Here is a 21,170-nt window from a genome sequence, read left to right as displayed (position 1 = left end):
CAGCCCTGTAAGGACTGGAAGACGTGGCGAATCATGAGGGACATTGCTGTGTGCGTGTGTGTGAGATATTGTGTGTTTTCTGAGTGCATGTTCATTTTACTGTTCAGAGAAATGAGTTAAGACTACAGGTACTCATTTTCAATACATGCTTTTTTGTTTTTGTTTTTTTTTTTTTGTGTATGTGTATGAATGCACATTTGTGCCTAAGAACTTGGATAGGGTGCATGGCCATTGAGACATTAACTCTTTTTTGAGAGCGAGTGCGATGTGTGTCAGTGCTCAGCACAGCGTATGTAAAGCGTGTGAGTTCATATCGTCGATATTTCTAGTCGAGTCTAAGGGGGAGTGGGTGGGGGGCGGGGGGGGGAGATCCATCGGAAGGTTAGTCCGGTATGTTTTTTTTTCCTGGGGGGGGGTGTGATCACGTTGCCTTTTTTCGTCAACTCTCGAAACTTGTGAATGAAAGGTGTCGAGTTTCTGACTCTGGAAAATACAAAAAACGACACAAAAAAAAAAAAACAAAAAAAAAAAAACAACAGCATCTTAATGTGCGAGTGCACAGAACGGTGCATGAAATGTTAGCATATTGTGTTACTTATTCGTTGTTGCAATTTCATAATGACGAGTTTTCTTTTTTAAATGAAAAATATATATGAATATATACATTATATACAAAGTTTAAAAAGTATTTGGACTAAGATAATGAGCACTTGGGGCTGCTATTTTTGTTTGTGTGTTTTTAATTTTTTTTTTTCCTTAATTTTTTTTGTTTCATTATTGCCATGTGAAGTGTGTATTATTTCTTTCTTAAGAAAATATTGAATGTATTCCAAAAAAAAAAAAAAATACAAGAAACCCGTGCTGATACCGGATTTTTTTTTTTTTTTTTTTTTTTTTTTTTTTTTTTTCCTCGGAAGATTTCAAAAATGGAAACAAAATACAAAAAAGCTTCAAAGAGTTTAGCGAGGGCTTTTTGAATTTACAGAAGAAGAAGAAGAAGAAGAATGAAAAAAAACTCGGGATGGATACAGTTGAACACACTGCCTCTACAATCCTGGTCGTACAAATAGAGACTAAGAAATTAAACGAAAGGACTCTTTCTATTCCATACTGGAGCTTTGGTTGTTTACAAACCACATGGATATCTGTGGGTGCAGTTTTTTTGTTTTTTTTTTAATTTTTTGTGTTTTTTTGTTTTTTTGTTTTTGGTTCCCACATAAGACGGGTGGGGTTTGCAAGTGCGCTTCTGCCATACGGACATTGAGTGGTGATTTTTTTTTTTTTTTTTTTTTTTTTTTTGTTTAATTTTTTTGAATTTTTTTGAGCAAGAGTGGCAGGCATCACAACAACATGGACTAGATCCTCTAAACAGGACCTTCGCTTGTCGGCCATTTTGGTCCTGAGACTTTGATGATCAACCATTAAGTGGAGAAAAAAGAAAAAGAAAAAATGAAATAATCAAGCATGGGCTCTGCTTTGTGAAGAACGGAGTGCCGGGCTGCAGAACCCTGGAGGGGGGAGGGTGGGGTGGGGGGGGGGGGGGGGGGGGGGGGGGAGGGGAGAGGGGGAGGGAGGGGAGGGGAGGGGAAGGGGGCGGCGGCATGAGTACACACCTGGTCGGTGGTTGCTCGTCTTCACCTCGGGGGCCCTCGCGAGCACTCACACCCTGCCCTCACCGACTCACCTATGCACTTTTGTTCATTCAAGCTGTGAGGTACAATTTTTTTGGGGGGGGACGGGAGCACAATTACAGCAGGAGGATCGCCAACGACTTTGATTAAAGTCGCTGAAAAAAAGATATATTCCCCCAAAAAACTGAAAACAAAAGAGAGAGAGAGAGAGACTTCGAGAAGCGCGCGCCTTCTTCCACCTCCTGTACATAAACCATATTTTTGTATTACCTTTCAGAGTAGAAAGAAAGAAAGAAAATTTGCAAATGGATGAAGGAAAAATTCATGAGACGTTGATTATATGGATGGAGTGAATGTTCTTCAAGAAAACCAATCTTTTTTTGTTTTGTTTTTTATATATATATATAAACATATATATATATAAAAATATAGTTTGAGATATTGACTCGCTGTGAGTTTCCCTTAGTTTGCCAGTAACTCCTGGAAAGGAAAAAAAAAAAAAAAGCATCGGGGGACGGAACGGAAAACCCACAAAAAGGACTGAGGTGCTGGACGTGCTACAGTGAACTCCAAGACTGACTTGATAATGTTAATTATCAACAACAACAACAACAACAACAAAAAAATGAAAAAAAAAAACGGAGGTTGCCGTGGCGACAAAGAGTGTTTGATCAACAGTGGACGAGGCAGAGGATGCTCGGCGGCTGCCTCCGGAGCTGTGGAGAGACGACGGGATGAAGAGTATTTGACATTGGTAAGAAGACGTTTTTTTTTTTTTTTTTTTGTCAATCTGGTTGTCGCAACTTCTCCCACACACACACACACACACACAGAATTTGATCGATGATGTCTTGTGTCCGTCTCCCCGCTCTCTCCCACAGGACTCTGGCCGTTCTTTATTTGCTGCCCTCTGCGAGGAGGATCTAACCGACGGCCCGACCAATGAACCAGTTAACCCTAAACGAGTCGAACTGAACCACGAGAAACTCTTTCTTGACCTCGGGGACCGGGCGGGGCCCATCGGCATTATCGGAGGGGACGGGACGGAGGAGGAGGAGGAGGAGGAGGAGGAGGAGGAAGTTCCAGGCTGATCAATCAATCAATACGTGGATCCCATCTGTGTTAAGTCGGGGGTGGAGTGGGGGGGGTTTGATCGGAAAGCGTCACCCAGATGTCATCATCCGCCTCGGCCTGAAACTTCTTTTTTTTTATTATTTTATTTGTTTTTTTTGTTTGTTTGTTTTTATTGGGGAGGTCCTCTAAACCAGCAGGACAGGACAGAAGACCTCCTGCCCCCGGACGTCAAAAAAGACAAAGCGCGGTGGGGGACGTGGCTGGATTTACATCTCAGCCGCCTGAACCCATCCCCCCCCCGACCCCCCCCCACCCCCACCCACACACATTTTTTTTTTTTAATTTTATTTTTTTTTGCAGCTTTGGAACTGGATGAACTGAATGAATTGTACAAAAAACAACAACAACAACAACAACAAAAAAAACTTTAAAGCAAAACTACATGTCACACGTAGAGTCCAAAGGAGCGGCAGACACACTACATGCACACTTACACACCAAACGTTACAATGGCTCCTCCTCTGGAACCATGTCTGCACACACACACACACACAAACACACACCAGGGATACACGAATATCAACACACAAGCATCAACGCTCACCACTATAAACGCTGAGCTTTGTAAATAATGTAAAAGTTTTTGATTTTTTTTTTTTTTTTTCTCTCACAGTGTTTTTTTTTTTGTTTTGTTTCATTTTGTTTTATTTCTCTGTTCAACATGCCTTAAAATTGTATAGTTGAGTCTGGAATGGCTAAATGAAAAAGAAGAAAATGTTCTCAGCATTTGAAGTTGGAAACCACCGGGTTTAACTGGGGGGGGGGGTAAGGGGGGGTCACAGTGAGACCGTCGTCCTGTATAAACCTGCTTATATGTACATCTGATCTCCTTTTGAAGTTACTAGTTAACGACAGAATAGAGCAGTTTTTTTGTTTGTTTGTTTGTTTTTGGTTTTTTTTTTGGAGGGGAGGAGGGAGGGGGGTTGATCCAACTTTGCCGGTGGCTTTCGTCGCCCCTTTCGTTACCCTTCAAAAATGATTTGTCCCCGATTTGTTCCCACTTTAGATTATTATACTCGAGGTACAGGCTTCATAAAGGGCTAAAGTCTGTGCTGTGTGGAGCTGAGCCGACTGGTGCAGAACCAGACTGACATCCTCAAACAGATTCATTTTTTTATTATTATTATTATTATTAGTAACACTCCAGTGGACTCAAACGTTTTGGACGATAAGATACAAGGTACTTTTTTTACAGTTGTGAGAGGACTTTGCGAGGCTCGTGTCTAAGAGCGAACCTGCATTATTTTTTCTGGTTGGTTGTGACACTAAACTTTAAGTAGGGGGGGGTTCTTCACCTGTTGCGTGCTGCTCACCATCCCTGATAGTGCTCAAGTAGATAGTCGTGTGTCTGAATCTGGAGGGAAAGTCTCGTTCTGTGTGTTCATGTCTAATTGGATCCGAGTGATTAGTGTTTTAAGCCGAACCGAGAGTTCGTCGCGGCTGATTCGCGTGCAGTTTTTAAACCCTGATGTTGGTCGAAGTGATCGGCGTTTTTTTTTTTTTGGTTGCATCTGCTGTAGCGGAGCAAACTGAAGTAGCTCCCTTGATGCCGAATGGTTTTCCTGAATTTCAAATTGTTGTGGTCGGTTGCCAGAACCGGAGGCGATGACTTAAACACGTGCCTGTTGTTTTGACAATTTTTTTAAGAAGCTGATGCTGTATGGGTTTGTCCTCTTTGGTAAGTCTCTCTGTTTTACTGCACTGGAAAGGCTTTTATAATTAGACAAGCTGCAGTGGTGTGTTGGTGGTAAAATAATGATAATAATAGTGATACAGAAGCAGCCCTGGATGTTTTGAATGGATCCTGTCACAGCCCGACCCCCCCCTCCGCCCCGGCCCCCCGGTCTGCTTGAGGATATTAAGTTGGTCATCTGGTTATCGTCATTATAGTTCCAACCTTATTGATAAACAATAATAATAATAATAATAAAATTATACTCCAGTCAGCTCAGCTCCTTCTGCTTAATAAGTCTTTGAATGTTGTTAAAATAACAGCATACATGTTATGAAACTGCTTTTTCGAAAAGAACAACTGAAAGAAGTGTAAATAGTTTGGCTTTTGTTTGTTTGAAGAACAAAATAAATACTAAATAAATAGCATTTAGCTGTGACCGACTCCGTGTTTGTTTGCTTTTGCCTTTTTTTTATTATTATTTATTTATTTTTTTTATATTACCACTGATCAAATGCCTTTTATGTGCACGTATGAACACGCTGCAGTCACTTCCTGCTTTAAATTCCGCCCTCTTCGCGTTGGCGACGGAGCTCTCGCGAGATTTCGAAACACATGGCCGCTCACAATGTTTACAACTTCTCCTAATGAGCTTGCGAACGGAAAGTCCTGAAGAAGAAGGAGGAGGACTTCTATCAACTGTGTGCGTTTTCTCGTTTTCTCCGGTTTTGGGTGAAAACCGCAGAGGATAAAAAAAAAGAAGAAAAAAAAGCGTTTACAGCCAAACAGAGCAGAACTAAAGGCCGGGCAAGCCACTACAAGGTATGTAGCTGTTAGCATGAGCTAATGCTAAAATGAGCTAAAGCGGTTAAGGAAAGAAAGGGACGTATTTTCTGATTTGCCATCTATTAAAGCTTCATAGCGGCACCTGGGCATGTGTGGGGAAATGTTTACGGCTTATGTGAAGTAATTTAAGCTTTAATTCAGCGAATGTGATGTCAACGTTAGTTTGGAGTAGCTGCACGTCACGACTAGCCACAGGTGTCTGTTATCATGAATCAATCATGTGCCCATTTAAGGAAGTAACCGCTCATTTCATTCACACCTAATCTTAATTCTCTCTGATTTTAGTCTGATTCATTCATTTGGTGCTCGACTTTTTGTCTCACCTGCCTTTCCCACCCCCTTCCCCATCTCTGCCTCCTTTTTTTCTGTTTTTTTGTCTTCCAGGCTGGTTGGTGCTGTGATGTCCTCGTACCCCAACAGACTGAAACATCCCTACTGCAGGAAGAAGCACTACCCTAGTAGCACTTACCTCACCCACGTTTGACAGCCCACCGCTGCGCACAGGACCAACTTGGAAAACCGCGTGGAGGCTTTGACGGGGGGGGGGTCGGGGGGAGACATTGACAAACGCAGAGGGGATGTCTGATTCGGCTGGAGGCGGCGAAGGCGGCGGCGGAGGAGGAGGAGGTGTAGGCGTGGGGCAGGACTCGGAAGCGGATAACGAGCCCCCTCAACAGGCGACACCTTTGCGACCTGCGGGTGACGGCCTGGGAGCGGGGGGGACGTCGGAGGGAGGCGTCCCGCCGTCTGCAAAGCGGTGCAGGATGAGCGAGGAGGACCAGGACCAGGGGCTGGATCCTGTCGAGCTGCGTGAAGACGCGTCAGCGCCGGCTGGCTTGTTGCAGGAGAACTCAGACCCGCCAGCACAAAGTAAAGTGTTGCTTCTATGTTGTGCATGTGTAAAATGAAATGAAAGAGAGTGCGTTAGTAAGTAAATGAACTGTCTCTTGCAGAGGAGCTACCACAGTGCGAGGATGAGAGCGAAGGAGTTGAAGACGCGGCGGTAGTTGTGGACGGAGGCGAGAAGTGTCACCAGAACGGAGATGGAGGGAGTCACGTCTGCTCAGAGGGAGACGCGAAACCGGAGGAGGAGCACGACGGCAACGGGTCTGCGGACAGCCCCAGCGACGGACAACAGTAAGTGGAGGAAGGTTTATTTTTAACCCGAGTGTCATCATAACTTCAGCCCCAAGTTAGTTATTTCCAGCCGGGGTCGAGTCGAGCTTTGGTTCACGTACTGCTGAGGAAAATATTACAATAACTGAAAACTCACTGTGTCGTAGAGCACTTAAAACCTTTTTTTGTGTATGTTTAAATTGACGTACTAATTCATCTTCACATGTTATTTACAGCCATTATTTTTTTTATTTACTTTGCACAGTTTTAGTGCCCTCATCAGGCCAAGTCATTTATTTTGCCCCGTGGAGGCAAAGGTAATCCGCTATGTAATATGAAAACTGCCAACAATCTCAAATGATAAGAATAGTGATGTTTGATGCCACAATTTCTCTTTCTGAACCGATACTCTAGTAAAGTTCAGGCTGGTATCGGATACTTTAATGTGTCTGGCAAACCTAAAAAAAAAGTATTTCAAATCATAGCTTCATAAAGAATACAAGACATCAGAGTAATTTATTTATTTACAGAGTCAAACTCTGAAGTATATTGAGGTAGTGGCCTCATTTATTATACAGCTGAGTTAACACAACAACAAAAAAAACAACACAGACACAATCATACAAAATATGTGAAAATGTTGTGACACTTAAAAAAAATAAAATAATAAGATAATCAAATAAACGATTGTTTAACTATTAAGAACTACTATAAAATGAAAACTTGTATCTTAATTCTGACTCTGTCCTCCTCATCTTCAATGCGTCGTATTCTGTGCTGTGGTTTAGTTTAGCTTATTTCAAACATACAGGAATGGACTCAATGAACATAAATAAAAACAGTAAATGGGGAAAATAAATTAGCATAAACTATATAAGCCATCCTATAAATGTCCGGTGTGAGACGAAGTATATACTTAACCTGAGGTGTTGCCACAACTCAATAGTTTAGTTATTTTCCGCTGTGTTACTACATCGACATTGATTGACTGAAGTATCGAAAGTATCAATATTTTGATTTGAGAATCGATTTTAGGGTATAAAGAGCTGGTATCGGAAGTATCGATATTTCGGTATCGATCTGCACATCACTAATGAAGAAGCAGAAGAAAACGAGCAGAAACAAAGTTGGTTATCAGGTTATCTGCATTTACTGCTGATGTTTACAAACTGAAATGTTAATGAAAGTAATACAGACTTCAAAATGGTCTCGTCCAGGTGGATTTCCAACACATTTAAAAAGTGCTTAACCGTTGGAATCATATTTCAACCTGTTGACATCATCACAATGTCTCACATGTCACCCAGACTCCACAATCTGATGAAAGGTAGCCCCTGGAAAACTTCTTTAATGCTCAGATACTACAACATTACAAACTATGTATTCATGCTAGACTTGGTAACAGCAGTGTTAGATGTGTTTTCATAGTATAAGTCAGTCTGTATGAAAGCCCATTCACTGCAATCCAGTGCATAAAAGTCGTCTACCATCCAGTGACAAGTCGGCCTCCTAAAAATTAAGTGACACAGCCTCAGTAGTTTAAACATCTGCAATGATGTTTTGTTATTGCACAGTTATTTAAAACCACCACATCTTAAAAAGGATAAATATTTGACACTGTGGTTTGTGTAGTTAGCGATTTGCTCCAGTGACACTGTGTGAACGAAACAGCTCAGTTCTTGTATGTAAATAGTCAAATTCAACATTTTTTTCATGTAAATACCTGTGTGGGATTTACATGAATCAGAGTGTGTGTAGGGAAATTGATGATATTCAATATTAAGCAGCGTTGTGGTTATACTTGGCCACCTTCATGTTCTCCAGTGAGATGTAATATTTATTTTTAGTGTAATGAAGGAGATTATATTATTAATTACTTTTTCCGTTTCATGTCTTTGACTGAAAACCTCGTCTCTGTCCCGTCTCCTCCAGGCTCGGCTTAGATTTTACCCAGAGCCCCCAGATGCTGACTGGTTCCTGGACTGAATACTCCAACTTCCCAGAGAATTACCTGAAAGGCTGTAAATGGTAATCTCTCTCTCTCTCTTTTTTTCTTTTCTTTTATGTTAACGTAAGTTAAGGTTTTGAAGGTGGTAAAATTTAAACTTTAACGCCATTTCCACATTTATTTTGAGTCAGTTTTCTGATTATGACAAATAAATATGACTTGTACAAGGACAAATATGCTGCATTTTACATCCGTGCCCCGCGGCAGAATTCAAGGACGAGTGTTGATCTGCAGGGTTACGGTGAGAAAATGATTTCCCAAGATGTCCAGCTAAAGGAAAAGGGCTGACGCTTTGTTTTCTGCTGAAGATATTATTACTGAATACCTGAAATATCAAAATATCTTTATGCCTGCATGCCGTCAGTACACGTTTTTGTATAAGCTGCCTACTTATTATTGTGTTGCTGCAAATACTTGATATGATATTTATGTTTCTTTAAAGTAAGGTTGGATGAGGAGATGGGTTAAGAAGGTGGGAGTAGTAGCCGTCAGTATTTTTAAAAAAAACAAACAAATCATCATAATCATCTGGAGAGTAGACTGTGTTTAGAATATTATTAACAGGGAACAGACTTCATTTAATAAAACAGGAGTTGTTGGCTTACAGCTCTGTTGATCCAGATTAGCAACAAAGTTGTTAACAAAGAGAGATTAACTAACTGGAGGCAAATTAAGGTGGTGATAATATAGTAAAATGATTTTATTTTTGATTATTTTAGTTTAATATGTTCTGTTGTGGTTAGCACTGATGCTGACTGAGGCTTTTCTGCCTACTCCCACTTCCTCCAACCGTCCACTCGTTAGTTTAACTGGTGAATCTAAATTGGCCGTAGATGTGAATGGTTGTGTCTCTCTGTGTGTTAGTCCTTTGATAGACTGGAGACCTGTCCAGGGTCCCCCACATTTTTCTACTTCTGTTCATCTCCCTTTTTCCAAACTAGGGGCTTGTTAACCACCACTTACACTCACCACCATTAGATAATACTCTAGGGGTGGGAAAAATATCAATATGGCAATATATCATGGTGTTTTTTCTTTCGATTTTAACATCCTGAGACCCGAGCTTTTGTTTGCTGCGTGTTTTTTAAAAAATAAATACATTTTAAAAAGCGGTTATCATAGGTCAGGGGTCGGCAACCTTTAACTCTCAAAGAGCCATTTGGACCCGTTTCCCACAGAAAGGAGCCACAAAACCCCCTTTGACATCTAAAATGAAGATAACACTGCATATATCGTTTTTACCTCTATGCTAGGCCTATGTATAAAAAAAAATATATAAAGAACTGCTACAGAGACAATGAAATTGTATTTATGCATACATAACAGGGATTTATCCATGGTTGGCTTACCTGCGGTCGAAAATCGGGTGTTGCACATCGGCAGTTGTGACATATATTTTGAGCGACACAAAATTAAACACGTTTTATTATAATGTTACAAGATCACCATAAATTCTAATTTAAAATTATATTTAAAAAACTAACAAAGTGAAATAAAATACATTTGAATTAAATACACTGTGAGAATTAAGTGTTTTTGGTTAATGTTACAACCATAGACATAGCTACTGTATATATGTCTATGGTTACAACCATGAGTGTGAGTAGTGTGGCATTCAGTGTCATTCAGTCGTTGGGTAGCTGTTGCTTGTTTACTATTGAGTGAACAGTTACTGCCTTTCTGAGGCAGACCAAAGTGTCCACTAATGAGGACAATGAGTTTGTCTGAAGGTTTAAATGAAGCAGAAGAAGCTGCCAAAAAAACGTCGCCATGTGAGAACGTGGGGGGAGGTTAAAAGAAAAAGCCACCACCACTTTTTCTGTACAGGTGCAGTAAGTTGACAAGTGAATCATTTGGATTAATATTGTTTTTTGACCAATAAATTATCACTGATGAATATCGCAATATCATAATATCGCAATAATGTATCGTATTGTGATACGTATCGTGAAGTCCTTGAGGCCAATACCCCCAATCTGTCTGATTTGCAATCTGTCTTTTAAGAAACTGAACCATCCATTTGCAGTAAAACAAGTCTGACATGTTGTACTACATTTTCTTTTCTCTCTTTCCTCACCGTACACTTTCTTTCTTATCTAGGGCTCCTGATGGTTCTTGCATCCTGACCAACAGCGCAGACAATGTGCTTCGTGTGTACAACCTCCCTCCAGAGATTTACAGCTACAACTGGGACGTGCTTCCTGAGATGGTGAGGACACAACAGTCGGGACCATCTGGGTTTCAGTTTTTGTTGTTGTTGTCGTTTTAAATTGTGCTGTGAGGAGAAGACACAGTCTCAATCGTGTTGATGAGATATTGCATGTTGACGCTGTATGTCGGACGCAATTTTCTCCGTTTTGTTTGTCTGTGTTGCATCAGTGAAAATAATTAAAAAAAGAAACAGTTCAAACAAACTTTTTTGGGGGGGGGGATCGTTGTGTTTAAAGTGGCGATCCAATCTCTTAGTTGTATTACAGGCAGATTGAGATCACTGAACGAAATAATTGAAATATAATCCATTTTCTTCCATTCCGGAGATGTGGCAGGATCTTATGATGAGGGCGTAAAATCAAACTTTGTTTGCTCTGTTTCTCACGTGTGGCCAACAATCTTTTCATATTGAAATTCGCCGCCGTCTCCGAGTCCCACCTGTGTCCTCTTTTTTTTTTCCTGGCAGAATCCAGTGCTGAGGATGGCCGAGGGAGACACCATCTACGACTACTGCTGGTATCCCAAGATGAACTCAATGGAACCGGACACGTGCTTGTGAGTTGAGCCTCGTCTTTTGCGCCAAAGCCGTTCTCTACCCACAGCTCCCAGCGGCCGCGTAGAAGAGACGGTAAAAAAATTTCACCTGGCAGATGGTGAAGGATGTAAACACAGAAGAGGTTCACTCGAGGCTTGTCTCGGTGATTGGTGTTTTTAATTCAAATCTCAGATGGTTCGTTTGGAATTAGGATATGAGTAAGACTTTCTCTATGCTTAAGCCTGTCTAATGGACTGTCCGCGTATAGAAGATATTGTTGACTCATTCATTAATCCCCTCGGTATTTACACCCGTTGCCAGTCGTGCAGAGAACCTGCTAAGGCTTTCTGATGTCGCTCATTACGACTGAAGAGTTGGCCGTCGCTTTCCTCTGTCACAATCCGCTCGGCTGTTTGAGGCCCACGGTGCGTTTCAGCTTGAGTTAGCCCGCTAACAGCACTCCCGAGTCCAGAAAACGTCTAAAAGGACCATGTGATTCCATCTGGCTCGCCTTTTATTTTTTATTTTTTTCTACAATCATGACATCACTATGTGTTGGTGTGTGTGTGCGTGTGCTGTTGAACAAAAGCCAGCATTACCAACACCCGTCTGCAGCGGTTGAGGATGCAGATCGTCTGCGGTAAGAGGGGTAGAGCCGCGCTAACGAGCTGAGGTCGGGCTGCCAACAGTTTGCACCGCTCCCATCGTGCTCCGGTTTACAACCTCCACCCTCCAGCAGTTCCCTCTGATCAAGGCCCAGCGTTGGCAGCGCTCCATCCTCACACCGAGCGAGGGGCAGCGGGGCGGATCAGACGCTGGACGCCAGGAGATGAGAGTTGTTGTACAAACAGCGGAAGCATCAACAAATGTCTCATGTGGACAATGAACCACTTGAAAGGTCTGTGAGTATATGCCAAAGCTTTCCCAAAGACCTGCCCGTCACAAGGACGAGGACGCAAACACTCGTCTTCCTCAGATCGCTGCCACCTTTCAGAGAGGAGCTCCTGCAGGGCGCAGGCAGGTGGTTGGACGTTGTTGTTGTTGGGCTGAAGCTGCCAGATAAAAAGGCCGCGTCGGTGATTATTAAAAACATCTACAGCAAACCTGTTCCGTCTCCCACCTGCCTTCTTCTCCACCTCTTTTCCTGTCGTCATTTTGCCCCCCCCCCCCATCACCCATCAGAGCTCCTTGAACTCTCCGTCTGCCAAAAGCTATGTGTTGTATATTCCCTCTCCTGCAGCGAGGGAAGAGGGGCCCCTGTTATGGCTCTGTTAAGTTGCACTGAGTTCTAGGCATCGCTCCAAGCTAGCAGCAGTCTAGCATTATAATTGGGCATTTCCCTGCTCTGGAATAAAGCCGTGGCTCAGAGGGGCCATAACGGAACACGGCAGCAGCGGTAGGGGCTAATTTCCTTTGTCTAATTGAGCCGCGGTGATGTTTCAGCATTTGTTCAGTGCCCGATAATTAGACTTAAAAAGGCACGGTCTGATTTGAATCAGTGAGAATGCTCCGTGCTCTCTTGTCTCCGTAACGAGGCGCTGCTCTCCTCGGTGTATTTGTTGTGATGCGTTGATACTGTTCAGGTGGTGGAGGTGCAGCAGATGTTAGAAATGGAAATGAAGCCTCGAGGTCATGCACAATATAGCAGCATGTTTTACTTGAATCTGCTTTGCACTTTTGTTTTTTTGTTGTGTTTTTGTAGGTTAAACTTTACCAAACGAGTTTTGTTGTTTTGCTTTAAAATAAAGATGGACCGATATGGATTTTTTTAGGGCCGATACTGATACCAATACCAGTATTGACTGATGGCTGTTTTTTTTTTTCTGAGACAATATTTGGAGCTGATACTGCTTCTGCTCCATCCATTTACACGATGAGAATGACACAATGATAACAATGTCTCAATTTAACCAAAAACGATAAATATTGAACTGTTATACATACAAAATAATTGGGTTAAAAAAAAAAAAAAAATCTAGAGCACACGCAGGGGAGTCATTAAATAAAATAAATTAATAACCAAAAAGTTTATTTTTTCTTATTTCAACTCATTTTTTAGGGGTGCTCTACAAGCGTTTTCCACTGCTAGTGGTGGAGGGCCAATGTATGGGCTGCACGGGTCCACAGCAACTCCACCAGCACAGGGCTGCCTGTGGATACGCCCGTCTGTAAATATTGTCAGGGGACAAAAAAAAAATATATGTATATATATACATGTATCGGCCGATACCAGTAAAAATAACGCAAATATTAGCCTGATGTATCAGTCGATCTCTAATTTAGACACATGCTGCGTTCCTTTTCTGCACTCTCAATGTGATCTAATTATTCTTGTGATAATATTATTCACTCCTCTTTTCCCCTGCTGTCCCTCAGTCTAGCCAGCAGCAGCCGCGACAACCCGGTCCACGTGTGGGACGCGTTTTACGGGGAGGTGCGAGCCAGCTTCCGACCCTACAACCACCTGGACGAGCTGACGGCAGCTCACTCCCTCTGCTTCTCGCCGGACGGTTCGCAGCTCTACTGCGGCTTCGATAAAACCGTCAGGGTCTTCTACACCGAGCGTCCCGGGAGAGACTGCGAGGAGAGGCCCACAGTAGGTGAGTTAACAGCTCGCGCGTAAGATCGATTTGAGCTGACGGTTGTAGTTTTTAAAGACATTGATTGATCAGCGTTTGAACTGATCTCACATCACAGCAAATTATTCGGTTTGGAACCAGCAGATCTTTGAAGTTCCCGGCAGACTGACCCCAAACCAGAGTCGTGCTGGCTTCCAGGCTGATACATGAGCCGCATAAAATATGGAACGAGAGTGGGGACTGTTTTTGAAAAAGTCTCCTTGTTGCTCAAGGACACTTTTAAAAGAATCATTTAAAAAAAGAAAAGAATTGCTTTCACAAACGATATCAGAAAAAACAAAGACGCTGTGAAAAGTATAACATGAAGTCCTTGAACAAACCAGCAAAGAAAGAGGTTTTACTATGAGCTCAGTGTTTACGCAGATGCATTTCTAATAGCAGGAGTTTATTTATTTACCTTATTTACCTCATAACACAGTATAAGGTCCAAAAGATGAAGGATTAACTTTTGAGGTAACGACAAACCAGGCGACAAAAGCCTGGAATAAGGATTTTTTTTTTGTTTGTAATGAGAAAGTCTCCGACCTGGTTTATTGACAACTCTACATTCTTGCTGCAGTCGGTCGTTGGTAACGATGGATCAGCCAGAACATGAGTGACGTTAATTGTGCTGTGTGTTATTATTATTGTCCTTGAACAAACTCCGGTCCGTCATGAACAGTGTGTGGACGCGACACCATAATCAGACAGTGAAGCTCTGTACTGACGTTCAGTACAACGCCTTCCTGTCAGGAAACGACTGGACTGTCGTCATTGCTGCCAATACTGTGTTTATATATATATTTTACACAGTATTAAATATTCCTATTATGTAACTTAAATATTTTTCATATCTGTTTATATTTGATGGAGCTATAGAAGGTTTTCACAGCCCGTCATAAATCTGGAAGTCGCCATGTTGGAGGTAAACAAAGTCCACAGACTGAAGGAGAACATGGTGAATTATAGTGTTTTTGACTGTAACAACCGGGCAGATCACAGCACATTTTACAGACTGACAGAAGTTATTACAGATCAGGGAGAACAATGCCACAAGTTATCAGAGGAGAGGAGGCGCTTGTGGCTAACGAAGCTAAATCAGGATCTACGAGGAAAAAGTCTGGACGACATCTGACATTGTTACCTGCTGCTTGTTCCTTCAGGTGATCGTTCATCCTTTGAATAAAGGTCAGACTTTCTACCTGGAACACAGTGAGATAGAGCAGATGTTCGCTCTATATTTTGAGAACGGTGTTGCTTCTGTAGCAGGATATTAAGAGTCATCAGAATCATGTATCAGTCAATAAAGCCACATGTGGTAGTTTTATATGATTTATATTATTTAATTATTCTACAATTAGTTAAAAGCTGCTTCTATCAACAATTACCTGACAACAAATGGACTGTAATTCAGATTTCCAGACTTTTGCCTTGTAGGTCCTGGTTTAGCTTCTCTTTTAGTTTGATTTATATGTTATTCTCCCTGATTTATAATAACTTTTGTTAGTGTTTAAAATGCAAAGTGTCTTTCGGGGCCTGTCTGATAGAAGCAGCCAGAATAATTAACCATTTTCCACGATCTGCTTCAGCCCGTGCACTTTGTTTACCTCCGACATGGCGCCGTGAAAACCATCTATTGGTCACAGAATTCCACATAAATAATGCAAAGTAAATAATCTAATGTAGATTGTCTTTACTAAATGTCTAATTGGTAACGATAACACCTCAATGGTTTCAATGGAAACCTGTAACTTTGTTCTCAAAGAGTTTAGGAAGAATTTAAAGGCAGCGACGAGAGAAACCCGTTCCCTTTTTAGCCGTAACGACGACTTTGACTACAGACGAGTGGAAACTGTGTCCTGTGGACGAGGAAAAAGCCGAAAGCTCTGCCAAATCCCTTTCTCTCTTTCTCTCTTTTCGCCCTCGCGCTGCAGTGAAAAAGCAAGGCCAGAGTGGCATCATCTCCTGCTTTGGCTTCAGCCCTTGCCAGTCTGTTTACGCCTGTGGCTCTTACTCCCGCTGCGCCGGCCTCTACTCCTGCCAGGACGGCTCCCTGCTGGCCCTGCTGCCCACCCGCCACCACGGAGGCCTCACCCATCTGCTCTTCTCCCCCGACGGCAACTACCTGTACACCGGCGGACGCAAGGTGAACACGCACACACACTCGACACCTGTGCGTTTTGCGTGTTTAGCAGGTCACAAACGTCTGCGAAATTGATTCACACAAGTGCAATGAACGGTTTTGCATAAGAGTCGCCTCACGTGACGGCATAAATCGGCGTGTAATGAACCCAATTATGCAATAAGGTGTTCTCCTTAAAACAATCTCGCAGGGTGCTGCAGCGATTTCCTGTCACACAAGCTTTAATGTTTGTTCCAGTTTTGCCGGTTTCTAAGACGAAGTCGCCTGAATCCTTTCCCGACTTGTTACGCGCTCACAGTCCGCAAACATCAGATCAGATTCGACGGCCTCCTTTCATCCCCGCGTCGCCCTGCGTCACCCTCTCCAGATTTAATATTCGCTGGCTCAGCGTTCCAGCGTCTATAAAGTTACTCTGGTCCCGCTGCATGCGAGTCACGCTGCCAATAAACGGAGCTGCAGCTTCACAACAGGGTTCATTGTCGGGCTTTTTGAGAAACAAGTATAAAGTTTAATATAAGGAAGATAATTTGAAGCTGTTGAAAGAAAGCGTTGTGTTAAATCTTAAAACATGATCAATAAACCTCTGTTTATGCAGCTTTCTGACGTTTGCTGCTCCGGTTTCCGTTTGAGCTTAAAGGATTGTTTGTTTGTGTGTTTGTAGGATCCAGAAATCCTGTGCTGGGACCTCAGAGAGCCGGGGAAGGTTGTGTTTTCTCTGAAGAGGAACGTGGCAACGAACCAGCGCATCTACTTTGATCTGGACCAGTAAGTTGACCCGTGATGTTTTTATCACGACATGTTGGACTTGAACTCACTTATTAAAATGAAAAACTTGGCTGTGACCTGTTGTCGGTTGTGCTGCATTGTGTTTTTGTCCGCTTTGTGTTTCCTCGTGGCCGTGTAGGTCGGGCAGGTTCCTGCTGAGTGGGGACACGGAGGGGGTGGTCTCAGTGTGGGACACCCAGACAGCTCCACCCGATGGCAACGAGGAATTACTACAACCTCAGCTCAGGTTTCAGGCCGACTGGGACTGTACCAACGGCATCAGGTACGACGAGTGAACACAAGTCCAGTCAAAGTTTAAGATTATTTATCTTATTTACCGAACAGTAGAGAAACTGAATCTTTTCGACATTTATCAGCATCTAATACAAACAGGAAGCAAAACAACTGCAGGAAAATTAACATTTTTCTTTATAATTAAGTGTGTTGCTACTTCATGACAACAGAAGGAGGAAACTGCAGCTCAGTATATTTGTGAAAACCCCATTTTAATGTTTCTCTTGTTAAGTAGCACTCGCTTAATGTTGCATTGTCGACAGAAGAGAAGAAGAAGAAGGTGACTGTGTTTTTCTTTAGTTAAACTGAGATGAACACTCTTTAACCACTGTGTTAGGTACATCTACTTATAGAGTGTATGCATTGACTTCACGTCCCCTGAGTGGCAAAAACATGGTGAAACGTATCAGTAAATACAGAGAAACCGGGAGAAATGTGGATTATTAGATCAAATTAAGGATAATTGGACTCGACAATGATCCATACAGGCTAGTATGGATTTGGAAAGATAGATAGATAGATAGATAGATAGATAGATTACTTTATTCATCCCCGAAGGGAAATTAGGTTGTCACAGCAGTCCGGTATTTGGGTACAATAAAATACAGAGGTATAAAAATAAAGGCAAAGGTAAAAAAAACAGAATAGGACAAGGACACTCAGAAAACACAAGAAACATAGGTGGATAAGGTGCAGTGGTAGGATGATGGTAGTGTTGTAAATAAACAGTATATAGTAGTGGTATAGTATGTAATATGATATTAAATAAGATAATATAGTAATATAATATATAATAGAGTATATGATGGTAATAAAGTATGTACTAATAATGGAAGCAGCGTCAGTATGTAATAAACATAGTATAATACTACTAATAATAATAATAATATACACAAATATATACACTATATACTGGAAAGTGCAAAAGTGACATGAAGAAGAGTGGATTAGCCTCAGTTTCAGTTCGTTTAAGTTAATTTTAGTTCATTTCAGCTCTGATAATTGTAGCTAAACACAAGATGCCAACGCTTCCAATGCAGCGAACCATTTACTTCTCTTTTCTTTGTCAGATATCTGTAAAAATATATCTTTCTCCAACATTTTTTAAAATTAATTTCACAGTTTAGACGCTATTAAAGCCTATGATTCAAACTAATGCTAATGCTAATCTCCGTGCTCACATGTCACTTTTTTGCCACTCAGTGGCCGTAACCATGGAGACTTCAGCTAGCCGCGACATCACGTTCATACGTCACGTTCATACAAAGCTTCCACAAGGTGCTGGAAACATCCAGACACGATGAGATCGTACAGTTGCTGCAGATTTGTGCATCATGCACATCATCCATCAGAAGACGGATACATCTCACAGTCGTTCTGATGCTGGATTTGAACTTTAGTAGATCATCCCGACCGTGAAAGTGCAGGGAATAGATATTTGCATTCATGCACAGCTGAGCGTGGACCTATGAGCTGCGTATATTTATATATATCACGCTTATAGAAACATTCAGAATTTGCATTTCAAACGTGTGATGATTTTTTTTTCACCCCCGTCTTGTTTCTTCCTCCGCAGCGTTCATCCCTTCATGCCTCTGCTGGCGACCTCCAGTGGCCAGAGGCAGTTCCCGTGGCCCGGAGACAGCGAGGGCGACTCGGCCTCCGACACCGAGGGAGGCGGGGGCGTGATGTCACGGCAGGAGAGGCGGCAGGACAACGCCCTGAGCATTTGGTGGGCGGGGCCTCTCTGCCCCGCCGCTGAGGGCGGCCGAGACCAGGAAACAGCAGCAGCTGCAGCGACGGTGGAGGTGGAGGAGGAGGAGGAGGAGGAGGCCTGACACGTTGTTGTTGTTGCTGCTGCTTCAACCAGCTAACACAAATCGAGTTACACCTGCCATGTGATATTTATTTTGGGAATGGTTGGCGTGCGTACAGCTAATTATGGGTCAGTCATAAGGAGTCCTGGCACAGAAAAGCATTACTGGATTTATTTCTTATTTTTTTTTTTTGTCCCCTTTAAACAGTCCACATATCAAGTCCTAACATATCACCTGCAGGTTTCTAATCTTTACAGACAGTTCAGGTCAGTACGAAATAGTTTAATACTTTTAATCCAGTCAGTTTAGTAACTAGGAATTAGAACCATGTACCGATGTTGAAACGACTTCAAAAAGTAAGGAGGTTTTCTTTAAACCTTGCTCAGGTTGAAGTAAGACGGTCAAAATCGAGCGTAACGAATCTCCTATGACTTTTTTTCTTTATTGTTTTAATTGGGATGATTTACTTCCTAAAGGGGATAATTTCGACCACAGCGAAAGCCTCGACTGTGCTGTAGAAGTGGCTTAGTGTCTCTCCACGTCTGATGTGTATCTTATAGGAGTGTTTGTTGTTTACTTGTGTGCGTGTGCGTGTGTGTTGCTGTAACGCTGCCCTGGAGTTTCCTCACCAGTGCCATTTGTCCCCAAGCTTTGCCTCCGTTGACCGAGCGGATCTCCAGTTTTTACCTTCTTTTTTTAAAAAAAAAACGTGCAAACGCATGCGAACGACAAATGTCTATTTTTGTAAAGCCTGTAAAGTGATTGACTCGTCTTTTGAATGTAAGCTCAACAAGCAGCTCGCCCCGATTACTGTAACTTCATAACGATCTGTGAACGTGTCAAATTACATACGGCAGCACAAAATGCATTGATTTATTTTGCTTATCGATGGAGGGGGTGTTGCGGGGGGGCTTTGTCGTTTATTTGCTGTTTTTTTTTTTGTTTTTTTCAGAAGCTCCGCACGCTCCAACCAAAGCTTCGGATCTCTAGACACTGGTGAATCAATCCATTTGAAAAAAGCCTCTGTTGTTTTACTCATTGGTTGCCAAACAAATTCTGCAGCTATTGTTACAACGATGCTACGTTTAAAAATTGCCGTGGAGAATTAGGAACCACGTCGGCCTTGGAAGATGTCAAACCCCGTGTTCGGACGGATGGCTCCGTCTGCAACAGGTGGCTTTCATTCGGGAGCTGGAGTGAATTAAAAGCATATCTCTTAACGCATTCACGGCCTCGCTCCTTGATTTATTTATTTATTGTTTCCTATTAAAGGCGGTTCAGAGTTGGACGCCCCCCGTAATAAATCCTCAATGAATGCAAGATGATGTTGCACTCGAGTCGAGAGGCGGCTCTCGAAAAAAAAAAAAAACCCAAAGGGGCCGTCGTCGTTCTTCTTCTTATGAGATGGAAAGTATTCATAGCTTTCACCTTTTTTGTGTGGATGTGAATGTGCGTGCACGCAAACGCGCATTCGATCGTGCAAAACCGCAGGGGCACGCCGAGCGGAGAGACATGAGTGGTGGGGGTGGGAGTGGGGTTGTGCTGTTGTGCTGTGCAGGTTACCTAGCAACCGTCTCCGCCTTGGGAGAGGAAAGTAGGTAGGAAGACGACAAGATGGAAAATTGGGGGCACGGAAAGAGGAGAGAGAGGAATAGAAGAAGGAAAAAAAAGAAGCCAAACAAATGTAATAAATAATCCTGTGGTGTAGTGATTGTTACTGGTTTGGTGATGAGTGATGTATAGGTACTTATCTCCTCTGCACGTCTGCTCTTGGCTATTAGCAGCAGAAAGTGGCTACATCTCAAAGACGCCACGGAGTTCGTCGACGTAGCCGATCCACGGTCGGCCCCTTTACACTTTGTGTGTTTTTATATTCACCGTGGATATGAAGTGGCAGCACCTCTCCTCGGCTCCCAGAGAACGTGTCTTTTTAACTCCAGCCTCGTGCTCATTAGCTCTGTTTACTTCTTCTCCTCACCCCTACGCTATTTTTAAGAAGTGCAAATTTAATTCTTGCTCCTTTTTTTAGCATTTTTTATGCAACATCATAATTCTGGGCAACAGGTTGGTGCTGTCCAGCCTTCGCCGGCCTCATGCTTTTGTACCAATGTTGACCTCAAAATCAGATTCTGCTTCCTTATTCAGATAGTTTAGTTCTTTTTCCCCCCACGTGATTTTTATAGGTTGTATTTTCATTGGCTAACACCTGCCAGTGATGAAGTCCCATTATTGAATCAATCCTAGGAAGCTCTTGGCATGAGAAAGAAGTGAAATTTTAATCTAATTAAATTCTGAATATGTGTCATATATATATATATATATATATACAGGGAGGGGAAAAAAAGGGGGGTTGTGCGTCTCACAGGAGAGCGGTTATCTT

At 42.4% G+C, this 21,170-nt stretch overlaps 1 protein-coding gene and 1 long non-coding RNA gene across 2 annotated transcripts; both read left to right on the top strand.

Moving 5' to 3' along the window:
- The first annotated feature begins 1,565 nt into the window (after positions 1-1,565).
- On the top strand, positions 1,566-4,880 carry LOC124997732. Its single transcript, XR_007110994.1, has 2 exons — positions 1,566-2,385; positions 2,513-4,880. It is a non-coding gene; the product is annotated as an uncharacterized LOC124997732 (long non-coding RNA).
- Positions 4,881-5,027: 147 nt separating this feature from the next.
- wrap53 (WD repeat containing, antisense to TP53) lies at positions 5,028-20,014 on the top strand. Its single transcript, XM_047567792.1, has 11 exons — positions 5,028-5,259; positions 5,668-6,153; positions 6,237-6,420; positions 8,332-8,427; positions 10,508-10,616; positions 11,085-11,173; positions 13,530-13,753; positions 15,706-15,917; positions 16,576-16,679; positions 16,819-16,962; positions 18,550-20,014. Exons 2-11 carry the CDS (start codon positions 5,862-5,864, stop codon positions 18,809-18,811), a joined length of 1,716 nt encoding a protein of 571 aa, XP_047423748.1. The 5' UTR covers positions 5,028-5,259; positions 5,668-5,861; the 3' UTR covers positions 18,812-20,014.
- Positions 20,015-21,170: the final 1,156 nt, after the last annotated feature.

Source organism: Mugil cephalus, chromosome 1, assembly GCF_022458985.1.
Source record: "Mugil cephalus isolate CIBA_MC_2020 chromosome 1, CIBA_Mcephalus_1.1, whole genome shotgun sequence".
Classification (NCBI taxonomy): Eukaryota; Metazoa; Chordata; class Actinopteri; order Mugiliformes; family Mugilidae; genus Mugil; species Mugil cephalus.
The sequence above is the reverse complement of the archived record's forward strand: the minus strand, read 5'-3'. Positions and strand labels throughout refer to the sequence as shown.

Excerpts from the sequence above, each read along its gene's own strand:
- wrap53 (XM_047567792.1), top strand. The coding sequence starts at position 5,862 with ATGTCTGATTCGGCTGGAGGCGGCGAAGGCGGCGGCGGAGGAGGAGGA. Across the intron at positions 6,421-8,331 it reads AGCCCCAGCGACGGACAACA|GCTCGGCTTAGATTTTACCC; the intron begins GTAAGTGGAGGA and ends CGTCTCCTCCAG. Across the intron at positions 16,963-18,549 it reads GACTGTACCAACGGCATCAG|CGTTCATCCCTTCATGCCTC; the intron begins GTACGACGAGTG and ends CTTCCTCCGCAG.